A 16,114-nucleotide genomic window follows, 5' to 3' on the forward strand; every position below is an offset into this window, starting at 1 on the left:
TACCAACTGGACTGGACAGGAATCAAAGACCCAGAGGTGAATAGCTCCACTCCCATTACCAGGATTCTGAGCTATTTAGTCTCCTTTATCCCAATTAAACTTGTTTTGGATTCAGAAGGGACTCCTAGGCTTCCTGCTAGTATGCTGCATTTATTTAATGAAATTTATTATTTGCTGTATTTCCTGTGATATGTGATGAAGTAGAGTCACAGGTTTTAAGCATATTTTTATACAATGCATTTATCCTCTGCAACAGTTATGTCCTTTTACCCCAATAAACAAAATAGTCAAAAGACAAGAAGCTAGTTTTCAAATCATTCTATTCCATATGTTTTTAAAACTGCAAGTCATTCAGTCTGGTCAGTTTGAAGGAATCTCTGCCCCTCTACTGCCAGGAATCCTTCTTCACCTCAGAAGCTGTAACTGAGTATGTGCAGTAGCACACTGCAATATAGCAATATAAAAAAAAAGAAAAAGAGAAAAAATATTAGCTCAGATGATCTAGATAATCATCAGCTTAGCAGCTATGTTTTGTCCATTTTACTTCACATTGCATGGGCCATGTTACACACAGAAGATCAAGTACTACATTTCAGACAACATCTGGTACCTACTTAGAAGATACTAAACGGCTTCTGCAGATATGAGCATACCTGAAGATGCAGTTTTATGTAACCATTCCCTTAGAATTGAAAGCATCTAAAATTAAAAGGAAAAATAAAACTAAACTCCACTTGCCTTCATCTCCATCATCTCCAAAGGGGTAGAATAGAGCAACTGCTAAATTGATGAATACAGCAAGGTTGAAGGAAATGCTCCCCCAGAGAGAGATATGTCTGGAGAACCAAAACAGGGGTGGATTGTCTAGAAAAGGGAAAAGAGCAGCCATCAGTGAAATGAAAGCAGGCAGGGACTCAATCAGTAATGGCCTCAAGGGAATAACAAAACCACAGATTAATGAACAAAACATGCAAATATTTAAAATTAACTAAGAGATAAATATTAAACATAGGTTTGTAATACTAAACATAGGTTTGTCATACAATGGAGATTTTAATCCAAAGATCCCAATACAGTTTATTATATATGAGAGTTTTGCCTCTGCTAAAATTTTAAGACTGGATCTTTTGCAAATGAGTCTTTTCACCTGACTCTGAAACTGTAGCCTCTGTGCGTGGAGACACAAACAAATAGATTTTAGCACTCTGCATGCCAGTCAACCAGAAGACCAAGAACAGGTCATCCAAATGATAAGAATCAGATAAGAATCATAGAATGGCCTAGGCTGGAAGGGACCTTAGAGATCATCTAGTCCAACCTCCCTGTTGTGGGCAGGGACGCCACCTCTCATCTAGACCTGGCAACATATGAGGACCTAGCGGGAATTGAACCCGTGACCTCGGTGTTGATCCTTGTTGCCAGCACCGCGCTCAAACCACTGAGCTAACCGGCCCCCTATGATGTGGGGGACACTAATGATATTATTCAAAGAATGAAGGAACAAGCCGGCTTTTGGAACTGTGGCATTTTCCCTACCTCTGTCAAATTAAATACAACTTGATCTACTCTCGGGAGCTGGTAAAATTTGGTCTGACTGGGATTTACTTCTATGAAAGCCAAATATCTCCTGCATGAACCTCAGATGTCCAAGGTTACCTGCAGACAAACAGCTCTGCTTGAAAGGACCCAAATGAAGCCAGCATCTCCCTATATGAAGTACTGTACAAATACATAGAAAGTCTATATCCCAAATAACATATAACTTAGAAAAGATTAAAAAGAGAAATAGGGCAAAAATAGGGCTAAGATTTTGCATCTAGAGTGACATAAACAACTCAGTAAAAAGGCTAGGAACAAGATCAGAGGGTACCAAGACCCAGACAAGCACTTCCTATATATGACTGCACTACAATATATTTAAATGAACATTTAAGATTCTACAAGATTCTACGTGCAACAGTGCGAAAAACTCTCTAGCCAGAGAGGTTTATCTATTCAAACATGATGTGTTCCTATTAATTAGATCTCCACCACGTATGCAGAACATATTCCTGACCTGCCTGCACCCAGCTAACTTTTTATAAACAGCAGACTCCTTCAACTGCATATGACTGTCTCGGGCTTTAGTCTAAATGGACTCTAATTGTGATTAGGTAAATATTCAGATTTCCTTGTGATAACCTTATGTTGTTGACTGCTGAGATTTAAGCATTTGGAGCCATTGCAAATGCCATCTGTCAGTTTAAGCGACACAGACTGCATGCTAACAGACACTTGGCTAAAGAATGAACCAAGCCACAACCTGTATTATATTTTCAAATTAAAAAAACCCCACAACACAGAGACTTGTGGGCCATTCCACTGATGAGGGGAATTGCAGAATTTCTGTTCTGAATAAAAATAAACAATTTTTCTTTGCTCATAGCATTAGGTAGGTCCAGTCTATGTAAGTGTAGGATTTGGCTCTTTTATTTGTGTTTCTTAAGTAAATCCCACAGATATGATTTTGTTACCGGAGTAATTTTTCTACCCTACAGTGACTTTTATCCCCAAATAGACTGTGCAGATAGAGAGTTATTCTGGAATCATTTATTTCTCAACTTCTAGTCTGGTCAGTCTATCAGTACAGACAAGGTTTTACAGTGCCACCAAGGGAAACGAACCTGGGCTGATAGGGTTCACACTGAAACCTCTGAAAATTATAGCCTGAGAACTGACATTTATAAAAACTGCAACCAACATTCATGTTTCCATCACATCAAGGATGCTACATTAAGTGATATTGCTTTGACTATCCAAACTCCCTGCTGCTCTGGCCATAGATCCTGTTTTTCCCTTCCATCTTCATTGATTGCATAATGCTGCTGAGAGCATCTGCATTTTAGCAGTGAATTAATTGTTTTATATATATAGAAATGCAACTTTCTTCCCTATCCCTCAAGGATACTGTAGATGTGTAATTAGTTTACAGCCTTGATTCTCTGCTCCAGAAGCAAAGGGCAGAGTTGACAGTGGCTGAGCTGGTGGGAGCTTCCAGTCCCTAGGACATCAGCAGTGGTCCCATTCGGGGGCTGTAATGCCCACCAGTGAATCAAACAAGAAACTCAGGGCATCTGTCGTGGCTTCGCTTCACACCTCCCCTTCGGGTCCTTGCTTTGATGTCCCCCCACCGTGATCACAACCGTGCCTGTCACATCTGCAAGCAGCTTAAGGTGGTGCACATGCCTCTCTCCCTACCACGAGATGTACAGCATTATGGCCACACAGATTGGGACACGTTGCAGCCTCGTCAAGTGAGGCTGATGTGAACCGGCAGAGGGGAACTGACTTTGTGGGAGCCAGGCAGATTTAAAGCAGCTGTGGCTCTGGTGAGAGATGTTACTCAAGTGACTGACATTTACAAGTTTTTTAATGGACTTTTAGGAATCTGCAAACCTCAAATACGCAGCTACACATGTTTTGGTTAAATATTAGAGGCTTTGGCTTAATGAGGCCCAACTCTATTGAGTTTAGTAGAACTACACCCAGTTCATCCACCCCTCAGTTTAACTTTCAGAGTCCAAAATATCATCTTGAACACATTACGTATGTTACTAACCGCTTCATATTATGCCTCTTTCATGGTGGAATGCAAGTGTCTCAGCTGACCTATACTCTGCTGACCTACAGTCTCAAGCCCTGAACACTTTTGCCTTTTGCAATATCAGAGTGAACAGAGAAAAGTGCATTATTAAAATAAAAGTATTTGAAGGCTTAAAAGCAGGGGTTTATCATAACTGAGCAAGTTTTTAAAATTGAAGTACTTACTCCTAATTTTCTTCTGCCATTTCATCTCGTTGTACAGATCTTCTGTCTGTTGGAAAAAGTCATTGACTTTGCTTCCTTGTTCATCTCTCTCTGTCGTATTGAATACTCGACTTTTGGACTCCCGAGTGAGGAATTCACAAATGTTGGGGACAGGGAAGACGATCTGTTCCATTGTCCTATCATGGCGAACAATCTGTAAATAAAGTACACATTTTTTTCAGAACCAGTGACTTTCCAAACACTTTGTCATATCTTTTTTGTTCACAGCTCCCTTTTTCCTTAAAAATCAATGCATAAATTATACAGGGAAGTTGAATCAATCAGTCCTAAAACAAAGTAAAACTTCAGAAGCCTACCCAAAAATAACGTGGCAAATATATGTGTCAAGGAACACCTAGGTCCAATCTTCCCCCAAACATACACGATGTTCTAATTCAGAATGCCTCAATTTTGCAGTAAAGTAAAACAAAACTCTCCCAGCAAACAATACAGAAGTTCAGGGGCTTTCTGCTCAGATTCCAAAATTCTTCTCTCTCCTTAAATCTGCTTCTAAGATGAGATAAGTTGTGAACATTCAAAAATAGTACCTTGTTACTCAGACAGCACCCATATCTTGTCAGCCTTTATCTTCTTACTTGGCAAAACCCAAGGTTTTGTATTGTTTGTATTTCAGGGCCTACCGAATTATCAGCAAGCAAGCTAGTTTTTATTCCATCTCACCACAGCATCATTAAAATTGCTTCCCCATTCTGATAATGGACTTTGCATTACTAAAAATACAGAAAATGGTAGAAAACTCATCTTGACTCCTAGAACCATGTCTCTGTACAGCCAGCAGTGAAAAAATGCCCATGATTTGCCTTTCAAATCAAACAAATGAGATACCCTGATATAGCAGAGCTATATCTGAAATGCCAAACAGGTCTAGGTCTGCTTTCAGAGAAAGACCAGGGAACATCCGCTTGATATAGCAGCAATGCTGGGCTGAGCTTCACTTTTCCAGTCATAGTCCTGCATTAAAGAACCCTCGCTTCTCTCTGTTAATTCAAATTTATTATGTGAACACACTAAAAAAATCACCTGTAAGTAATTTTTAAGAGTAACATAGTCAAGCACATCTGTATTGGAGATAAAGGATGATTATGCTCGTGTTAGCCCTTGGGCATGTGCATTACGTGAAATTCAAACAGGCAGTTTTGAAGCGTCCTAAGTAAATGGCTGTGCCTCAGGCCAGCAGCTGTGCTGTACAGGACTAGCAGCTAACCTGGTTGGGTGAGTGAAGGAAGCTGACAGTGCATCTTCAATTCCGTCAAGACTCAAACAAAGAGGTAAACTGCATGAGCTGCTCTGCGGGATGTCATTTTAAAAGCCCCTCCAAGAACAGAGGCTTCTGAATCTGCTCAAGGAACAGGCTTTGCAGCCATGAGGTTTTAGGAGATTTCAGAAAGCTATTTGCCACATAAAAGCAGACTACAGTGCTTGTCAAATGTTTAATTTTAAAACTTACCCAGTTAACTCTGCTGATAATTTCTTAGATGAGCACCTCAGGGGCACCCAGAGTAGTAAATTATGTTAAGAGGAGCATTGAGTTCTGGACAGCCACAGCCATGGAGCTTCCATCTATCCTGAGGTAGGACAACGTGACCGGTAACAGGCAAAAAGCACAGTGGAAAATAGAGAAAGACTCAGCCACGGCCTGTCTTGACTAAAAATACAGAAAATGGTAGAAAATTGTCCTGCCTGTCTTGACGTCAGGCAGGACAATATGGACCTGAGGCACCTGCATCAAGACTGGTCCCTACACATTCAAGCTCAGGTCCTATGTTGATGGAGCCTGGGACCCACTGAAGGTAAAATTACTGGCTCAGATTTAGGCTGGGCATGTGTGCAACCATACTGAGTAGTTCTCATGCTTGGTCAGTTTCGGACTTGATACAGCATTTCTGAGACAAAGCCAGATGCCTCTTCTCTCTGCAGTCTCTTGCAGCAGCTACCTTTGCCCCATCAAAATTCTCCTCCTTAAAAAGTCACTAAGGACTAGAGATACTAGAGTCCCTAACTCCTGACCTGATGCCTCTAATCCCATGAAATCTGTAAGAGCACAGAAACCAGTACAAGAGTTAAGAACCTAAATACCTCTGTGGATCTTGATCTAAATCCAGACCATGGAAGGGGTAAAGTTTAAAACAGAGAACAGAACCAGTGAACCAGGCCAAACTATGGTCTTTTAAACAAAAGCCATAATGAATGTCTACACCACTTCAAAACCTCTTTGTATTCCAGCCAGACTTTTAATTTGATCAGTTAGCATCACTGGCTTTGAAACTCATGATTATTTATTTGAGTGATGTACCATACAAGATTATTCTTGACTTCATGACATGTCTACTATCCACAGTCATTATTTCGCTAACAAAACGTGTTTGGTAATGCACAGGAAAGCTACTGTAAAATTATTATTTGGAGCCACTTTTAATACAGGTGCATTCTTTTTTCTCCCACAGCCAAAAGCATATTATTCAATCTTCTCATAAATAATCTACACCATTTGAATAAGCTTGGCTGTTCAGAAGCTTATAAAGAGGTGATACACCACACACAAGATGTAAACTTGTCTCATATTCAGTCTTCTAGTGAGCAATTCTTTACCTCTATCTGTGCTGTATGATTGGCATAATACCTCAAGGCTTCATCTCCTTCATCTGGATCTGACCCTGGCTTCAGCATCTGTTGTAATGTTTTATTGTGACGAGCCAACTAGAAAAAGAAAAAAAACCCCTGATTTATGTCCTGCTGCTATGTTTTCAGCTTTATCGTCTCCACTTAACTAACAAAAATCCTCCTTCCCCCCACCCCCATATACTTACATGCTCAAACCAGTGGGGCTCTTTCCACAGATAACAACAGAAAAGTAATTACTTGAAAACAATAGAAATAATTTAGTCTTAAAAAGTCAGCAACAAGTCTTCAGCTGAGATTTATGAAGGGCAGCTTAGCCTGCAGCCTAGATGGGTTTTGGAGGTTTTTTTGACAAATGCCAGGCAATTAGACTGAATGCTTCTTTTCACTTAAGTTTAGACATAAAATTTGCATACCTCTGACCATGTAACTTCATTTACAATTGAATTTTCTCTGTGATTTCATATGGCTAAACTGTTCTTCAACATGTTAGTATTTCAGGGCTGCCAAGGTAATGTCCCTCACAATTTCAGAGGCAGGTAGACTGCAGTGCTGAGCAAATACATTCTTAACCATACAGTTTATATACATAGCACATACACACACACAGATAAACAAATATGCACCTCCTACAAACTTTTACAAATTATGTGCCTCACATGATTCATAAAATACATCTGTTCTTGCTGAATAGTAAATATTTTAAACACTCAATAGCTGCACAAAGTTCATCACTGAGAATGTTGGCAAATGCATCTGTGATGCCAGTGAGAAACAAAGACTTAATTACAAGGCATGAGGAAACACTGCTAAAAATGCAGTTTTCCATATATCATAGAGAGATGTTTTCATTCAGAACTCTGTTTCATCTATTTTCAAGTAGGGGAAACTAAGGCAGGAAAGGAAAGGCTCTCTTGCAGACATGATTCGGGTCTTACACCAACATTACCACAACAGACTAGACAGAGACATTAGAAATGAGGCAGGCACAGCATTCAAAATGAATCAGGCTTTGAAGTGATGATCACCACAGGTGGATTAGGATTGTACTACATGAAATAACACGGTATAGTGAGGAATTATAAAACAATTGCAATTCTACAAAAAGAGTGTCAAAGATCAAGTCTAAAAGTAACAATATACCTAAACAGATAGAGTGATAACCTAAGCAGAAAGTGATCACACTTTTTAAAGCTATTTGCATATTTAAGCTATTTGCATGATACATGCTTATTAAGTAAAAATGAATAACAAATGGAATATCCAAAAGCAAGAGAATACCAGAAACAAAGAATTCAGGAGGAATAAATGTACTTCCTACAACTTCCTCATGGACAGAAGTCTGCCTGGCCCTGACAGTAGAGCCTTGAGCCAATGTGGCAACCTGTTCCAGTGTCTCACCACCCTCACAGTAAAGAATTCTTTACTAATCTAAATCTGCTCTCTTCCAGTTTCAACTTTTGCCCCTTATCCTATCACTACAATACCTGATAAAGAGTCCCTCCCCAGCTTTCCTGTAGGCCCCCCTTTAAGCACTGGCAGGCCACTATAAGGTCTCCCCAGAGCCTTCTCTTCTCCAGGCTGAACAGCACCAACTCTCTCAGCCTGTCCTCACAGGGGAGATGCTCCAGCCCCTGATCATCCCTGTGCCCTCCTCTGGACCTGCTCAAGCAGGTCCATGTCTTTCTTATGCTGAGGGCACCAGGGCTGAGCACAGCACTTCACATGAGGTCTCATGAGACAGACTGGCCTGTAGCTCCCTGAGTCTTCCTTTTTTCCCTTTTTAAAAATTGGGATTATCTCTCCCCTTTTCCAGTCAGAAGGAACTTCACCAGACTGCCATGACTTCTCAAATATCACGGATAACGGCTTAGCAACTTCATCTGCCAGTTCCCTCAGAACCTGCAGATGCATCTCAGCAGGTCCTATGGACTTGTGTGCCTTTAAATTCCTTAGATGGTTTCAAACGTGATCTTCTCCTACAGTGGGCAGTCCTTCATTCTCCCAGTCCCTGCCTTTACCTTCTGTGACTTGGGCGTTGTAGCTGGAGCACACACTGGTGAAGTGAGAGGTCAAAAAGTTTTTGAGTACCTCAACCTTCTCCATATCCTAGGTAACCAGGTCTCCCATTTGCTTCTGGACAGGGCCCACATTTTCCCTCATCTTCCTTTTACCTTTGATGTACCTATAGAAGCTTTTCTTGTTGCCCTTGACGTCCCTGGCCACAGTTAATTCTAACAGGGCTTTGGCTTTTCTAACCCGATCCCTGGCTGCTCAGACAATTTCTTTGTATTCCTCCCAAGTAACGTGCCCTTGCTTCCACCCTCTATAGGCTTCCTTCTTGTGCTCGAGTTTGTCCAGGACCATCTTGTTCATCCATGCAGCCCTCCTGGCTCTTTTTGCCTGGCTTCCTCTTTGTCAGGATGCATTGCTCCTGAGGCAGTGATCCTTGAATACTAATCAGCCTTCTTGGGCCTCTCTTTCTTCCAGGGCTTTATCCCGTATGGTACTCTACCAAGCATGTCCCTGAACAGGCCAAAGTTTGCTCCCCTGAAGTCCAGGGTAGCAAGCTTGCTGTGTGCTATCATTGCTGCCTTAAGGCTCTTGAACTCCACTATTTCATGATAACTGCAGCCAAGGCTGCCCTTGAGCTTCACATTCCCCACCATCCCCTCCTTGTTGGTGAGAACAAGGTCCAGCATAGCATGTCTCCTCACTGGCTCCTCTATCACTTGAAGGAGGAAGCTATCATCAACGCATTCCAGGCACCTCCTGGATTGTTTATGCCCTGTTCTGCTGTGTAATAGCTATCAGGGTGGCTCACATCCTCCATGAGGACCAGGGATTGTGAATGTGAGGCTGCTCCTACCTGTCTATAGAGGGTCTCATCGACTCCGTTTTTCCAGTCGGGTGGCCTATAGCATGCATTTCGTATACCATAATGTTCATACAAGATGAGCTTGTGGAAACAAGGTAGTTACTGTTTAAAAATTCCCTTTAAACAGTGTTACTGTTTTTGCCTTTCAGCTTTACTGAATGTCCCTCTGCTTCTCTGCTTACAAAAGGGCAAGCAAGAGCACCCAATTCACCTTCTGTGTATCATTCATCATTCGGTATGCTACTGTCACGTCCTCTCTTATTTGTCCCTTCTCTAAATTAAAACAATCCCTATCTTGCCCATCCCTGCTCAAACAGAAGACTCTCTGTGATTCAATTATTTTCCTTGTCCATCTCCAAATGCCCTTTACTTTGGTTTTATCTCTTCTTTAAGATACGAAAAAAAGAACTGACTAGACAGAATGCAATCACACCCTCTTTGGTGTGATGAATTAGCATAACCAGAAGCAAATATATTCCCCACCTTCTATCTTCTGTAATACAGAGGAACTTCGCCTGTATCATGACCCTTTTTCTTCCCATGTCAATCACTAAGATTTTGAAGTTTCTAATAAATGATAAGTCAAGGATGTATGGACAGTTCTTCTCATACTAAAATCATGTCAGTTTGGAGAAAGGGACATGGATAGATTCATAAATTTCCATTACTACCTCTAAAAATCTGCTACAAACATACTTGAATTTGCATACAGAATTGGAAATGCCATCAGTAAACCATATGAAGAGTCAAGGTATTGCTTCCTGATATGCTTTTAACTGTTCATAACTTTTACAGTAAAAGTATCTCTCAATAAATATCAGTAACAGAAGTTCCCTTAACCCATGGACTAGAAGGGAACATCATCTCAGTCCTCTTGTGCTGTAATGTGACTGACTAGTGCGATGTGTTAACAGACTGTTGGTGACACATAAGAAACAACCAGAGATTGCTGACCGAGCTGGAGGAACTATATCAGATTCCAGAAGGCAAACACACCTAAAGGTGTCAGCAATAGTGCTAGGCAATAATCACTCATAACTTCCTTTCCTTCTGCTTCTCCATCTCTCTATATCCACTTACCTTCTGTAGTCTAGACCTTCAGACAGACAGTAACCTCGGGGCAAAGGGTCTATCTGCTTTCCACTTGTGTTGCAGTTCTTGTGTGGGATGGATTGCTCTACACTGACACAATAATAAGTACTGCTAATATTTCTGTACTGTCACACCTGCGTAGATGAAAGAATGGCTTGGAGAGCAATCTGTGAAAGCTCCAATCTGAGGCAGAGGCCCACAGTAAGACACAAAATAGCTTTAGAAACGCTATGTTATTTGGCAACTACAATGTTTTCTGAAGCTCTGCTTTCATGATCCTTCCTTCGCTCTGTAACGAGCTCAAAGGCCCACACGGGCAAAGGGACTATGTCAACAGACTCCTTGACCAGCGCAGAGCTTTTTGTGAGATCAAAGACATAGCAATGAAAATAACAGTGTAGTGACAAACTGTGAACCTAAAATATGGAAAGCTTATCCAAGCTTATAATACACCCTAGATGACAGTCTGTGACTGGCATGTAAAAGCTGTGCAAGCTCTGAATGACATTTTTTCATATTTAACTCCTGTGATGCAGTTACGTGTTACTTTTGAAGTGCTGCACAAATCTTTTGGGGCAGCTGGAGGGCAACACACTGGATGGGCAAGAGCAACTGTAATGAAAAGAACAGCCCCATTTATGTTTGAAAATCTAAAAGAATGCATGGTAAGTGTAAATGATACAGAAAAATAACCATCACTACAGCCTGAGTTTGCAAGGAGCCCCTAGAAGATAATCTCTGAGGAGAAAACTCTGTTGGTCTTTCACACACACATCAACCATGCCAGTGACAATATTTTAAATGTCAACACTGTATTTTACTACTCATCAAAGCATATAGGGATGAAGAAGCAGTAGCATACAATGGAACAGTGGTTTCTAAAGAGGGGATGTGAAAGGCAATAGCTATATGAATAAAGATCATTTGCCTTTCAGTCAGTTTCCAAGAAAAGACTGTTGTTCATCTTGAAAGATTTTTACTTGAAAGATTTGGAAAACACAGTAATAAAGCATCTGTACAAAATGTGAAAGATTGAGGACAGACCAAGAATGCTGAAGACATTAACAAAGAAACAGTAGAGATAAATGACAGAATTACAAGTAATACTCAGTCTAAACTCCTCACACAACATGATTATAAAATCAGATCTGCTAGTCATCTGGGATTCCATATATGATCAGCAGTGCGGAAAACCACAGCAGACACATCTTTTGGAATTAACAATATATGGGTTTCCTGCAGGCTTTTTGTTTTAAAGTCAAGATTTCCTTGAACAAAAATACAGTTATTTAAATGTTCTCAAAGAAGAAGTGTTTTAAAGCTGTGAACATTCACGTCATTAGCCTGTCAATAACTCAGTGACTTGGGATACTAGATTGGTTCACCAAAATATTTATGTACATATATGTGTATAAGTGTAAAGATTGTTGGGAAAAGAGAAAGTAATTCTCCACTTTTCATTATTTTGGTAAAACACAGAGCCCTTCCTTATTAGCACAGTCAACCTCTGGTTGTAACTTGTGAACTGCAAGGGTCTCCTCTGTAGCCCAGGCCTCATCAGAGGCCTGAGGTCTAACCCAGTACACAGCCAAGACTGTTGTCAAAACTCCTACTGATTTCACCAGGCCCCAAAAAGCACAAGAGTCTGAAAAATACAAGCTAGAAACAGCAGACTGAAGAACCCTGAGTTCTGTGAGATCTGTTTCACTCTCCAGCATTTTGAGACTGCCAAATCATAGAATCATAGACTGGCCTAGGCTGGAAGGGGCCTTAGAGATCATTTAATCCAACCTCCCTGTCATGGGCAGGGACGCCTCTCAACTAGATCAGGTAACACATGGGGACCAAATGGGGATCAAACCCACGACCTTGGTGTTATCAGCACCACGCTCTAACCGACTGAGCTAACTGGCCCCCCATCTGGAGGGTAAAGGTGACTTTTTATGCCTAAAATAGCAAAAAAGGATCTAGACATGTGAGGCTTAGTGTTCCATAAGCAACCACGGTTTTCCTGGAAGAGTCAGTTCACTGGTAATGTGTCAAACACGTTAAACTGCTTTTCTAGAAAAGGCTGATGGAGTATTGCTACAAGCTCTGGATAACTGGTTGAGAAGCACAAATAAAGACACAAATAGTTTCTATGCCTAGAAATACTTTGTTTAAAGTATTATTATTAAGAAGTGTTACAAACATCAATAAAAATAGAAATAAAATCATTAAAAAATTATTATCCTTGTCACCAGTTCTCTTAAGTTTCTTCTCACAGTTGTAAGCAGCAAGGCTGTTCTCTGATGGGGGAGATACCTGGCACACAGGCACACCTGATAGGGGAAGGGCACTGGGTTAGGCAGCAGTGAGGAGCGTGCTGTGGACGAGGGCTCCTTTTAGGATGGGAACTGGATGCGTGGTGCGCTTGCAAGCTTGCACAGTGCCCTCTCTACCTTTGCCCATGCCCCAGCTGCAGCAGTCAACTCTAGCGTGCCAATCAGCCCCATCTAGGGTGTCAGGGCAGAGAGAGGCTACTATACAGTCCTGCAAGTTCACAGAGAATCACAGAATGTCAGGGGTTGGAAGGGACCTCAAAAGATCATCTAGTCCAGCCCCCCTGCCAGAGCAGGATCACCTACAGTAGGTTACACAGAAACGTCTCCAGGAGGGTTTTGAATGTCTCCAGAGAAGGAGACTCCACAACCTCCCTTGGCAGCCTGTGCCAGGGCTCTGTCACCCTCACAGTGAAAAAGTTTTTCTAATGTTTTTGTGGAACCTCCTATACTCCAGCTCGCACCTGCTGCCCCTTGTCCTATCATTGGACATCACTACGAAGAGTATGGCTCCACCCTCCTGACACTCACCGTTTAAATATTTAAAAACATAAGTTCGTGAACTACAGACCTCAGGGAAAGTGAGGCAGGAGCTATTTGTACAGATATGATGTCCAATGCAAGACATTTGATAGATTCATTGCAAAGTATCTTCATGTCTGCCCTGTTAGCAACCGGTCATACTGCAGCACTGGTTGCCAGCCCAAAGGCTAGTGGTCTTTCACCAGCGAGAAATGAGACAAAATGTAACTTGCAGCAACAGCAGAATAATTGCATCTGTTCAGACTAGTTTCACCTTGCTGCGCAGTCATGCAGCTTGGCCTCATTTACAGTCACAATCTCTTCCTCTTTTTCTCTCCTTCAGTCCCTTGGCTTCTGGAGCCAGGCAGTGAGGATCTGGCACTACCAAACTCCCTCACCAGGGGAAACCCCAGTCATTTCACAGAAGGGTTCATTTTGCTTAGAGAGCAAGAAAGGATAAAAAAGCTGCCTGGGGACAGACAACAAAAAGCCTCAAGGACCAAGAAACAAAAGCAAAGAAAAGGTCAAGGGAGTAGCAAACAGGATGGGTGAGAGACAGAAGAGGACAGGAGACAGAAAATAAGATCCTCTTCCTTGGCATGCCAGGACCTTACCACACACCAGCTCCCTGCCCAGGGCAAATGAGAACACTCCTATTCCATCAATAAACAAGGAGAGAGAAAGCAAGGAAAAAGGAAATGTCATCTTAACCATAACTAAGCAGAAATTTTTATTCCAACTGACTGTACTAACAGCAAGAACAACTTCTCAACTCCCCATGTTCCAATCAAAACTGAATGGTGCTTTCTGCAATACACAGGGCAACTTCCTTTCCAGAAGTCATTACAGTTTTATAGAGCGGCACCTTTGCACTCTACCACAAAGCAATCTGTTAACAAACATTAGGAACAGCAGGGATGGAGCAATGGGAGACTCTCAAATCAAGTATTCATTGATTTCATTTAGATGATTATACTGTACAGAAGAACCAAAGGGTTTAGAGTTAATCTTCCCCTGATGGCTTGTGGTACATGAGCAGGGCCGTGGGTGGTCCAGACGCTTTGGATTCTGTTGCTGGGTCTTCCACGGTCTCGTGTAACCTCTGAGACATCACCTCTCCTTCCCAGCCTCTATGCGGTGTGCACTACAAATTGTGGATAATAGTGATCTACCTCACAGGGAAGGGAGAAATAAAACACCTCAACATTATCACATAAGAGCAACTACCACATTTAAGTGATCTCTATCACTACTGTGTCTGCAGCCCCCATAGTAATTCTGCTGCTATTTTTGCTGTGGTTTTGCTGTTCTTTTATCCCTGATGAAAGCCAGCAGAAGATGAAATGACTTGCTAATATTTCAATGAGCTTTAGTTCCATTTGTCTTCTTTGTAATTTCTTTGCAAAACTTCATTACAAAAAAATAAAGTGGGGCAAGTTCAGGTCAGATAAAATGTGTTGCAACAAAACAAAATTAGAGGGGAGTGGGTGTGAAACATGACTGTGGGCTACACGTAAACTGGGCAGCTGAGCCTACATGAGTCAAACTGGCTCATCGGTCACATTTGGTTTTTGGTGTAAGCTGACGCTACTGAGCATAGGATGTGGACAGCAGTATGCAATCCAGTGTGTTCCAACAGGATGACATAATTGCACTTGTAGTTTGCCTCCTGTGAATACTGTCAGCAAAACTTTGGAGAATACAGGATGGAAGGAAATAAGGAGATTTATTATTACGGGACAATAACATAAAGTTCAATGAAAAATGAAGACAAAAAAAAGCTGTTACTACAACTAGTCTTCTTCACAGCAGAACAAGGAAGAAGATCCCAGCTACATGCAACTTCTATGAAAGACAGATAAAACACTCTGCCCCAAATAAGACCTTACTGGCATGCTCATCAACATTGTACAGACTTACTCTGAGAAAGACCAAAACCCGTAACAGACCAGCAAATATACAGATCTCAAATCTGCACGGCAAGACAACTGTTTACTTCTAAAAGCCACAAACACTTTTTATATATGCAAAATATATAAATAAACCTGAGATAAAAGAGCTGTGAATGGCACACCCTTTTCAGGAACTCTCAAAATCCTTTTGTTATCAAGCACTTTACTTTCTAGGCTTTTCTTACTCAGAACAGCAATTCTCTGGAAAATAGCTATCTACTGCTGTCTAACATGTGGCTTCTAATGAAAAGGAACGCTAGCACACACAAAAGGAGGAACTGCTTATAATTTATTTTTGGGGCAATGTACTGAGAAGAACCACAGTTTCAAGTCTATAAGACTTAGGTATGGACATATTTCCTCTGTAACTCATAAAACTAGAGGGTGTTGATTGGCAGTCAACCTCCCTTCCTCTCGCACCAATACAGCAGAAGGTAACTCACGGGTTGATACTTCCAGAATGGGCTTGTCCTCCAAGGTTTACCCAAACTACATGGAAACCAGCTCAGTCTCTGACCTGAAGTGTGAGTCTTGCATCTCAGGCTCCCCTCCTCATGTTTTTCCACCCTTAAGTCTCATCTCATACATTTGCCATATAGTTCCACGGTGGCTTTTGCACATGTGACCCCTTAAGCTGGATGAAGTTCATCAAACCAATCTATGATATAACTATCAGCTCTGCTACACGCAGGTACGGCTTGGAAGACGGTCACCATACATACGCTCCTCTTGTAGAGGCTGCGGTGAGCCATCCATTGATCTTCAATAAAGCACATTAAAGAAGCTTAAAACCTCCATGGCAACTCGGTATCATGGCTCAGCCTCCATGATTCAAGCACTTGAATATGGCTATTATGTGGTCC

At 41.5% G+C, this 16,114-nt stretch overlaps 1 protein-coding gene across 1 annotated transcript in view; it reads right to left on the bottom strand.

The window, feature by feature from the left end:
* Positions 1–385: 385 nt before the first annotated feature.
* The window catches only part of LOC104281002 (inositol 1,4,5-trisphosphate receptor type 2-like), a gene marked incomplete at its 5' end in the record, with an annotated part of 40,300 nt that continues 24,571 nt past the window's right edge, over positions 386–16,114 (bottom strand). Inside the window, 4 exons of the mRNA XM_009878846.1 lie at positions 386–444; positions 739–864; positions 3,808–4,000; positions 6,457–6,564. Of these exons, the coding sequence (XP_009877148.1) occupies positions 386–444; positions 739–864; positions 3,808–4,000; positions 6,457–6,564 (486 nt within the window). The remainder of the gene's footprint in view (positions 445–738; positions 865–3,807; positions 4,001–6,456; positions 6,565–16,114) is intronic.

Source organism: Apaloderma vittatum, unplaced genomic scaffold (genome assembly GCF_000703405.1).
Source record: "Apaloderma vittatum isolate BGI_N311 unplaced genomic scaffold, ASM70340v1 scaffold8911, whole genome shotgun sequence".
NCBI classification, from domain to species: Eukaryota; Metazoa; Chordata; class Aves; order Trogoniformes; family Trogonidae; genus Apaloderma; species Apaloderma vittatum.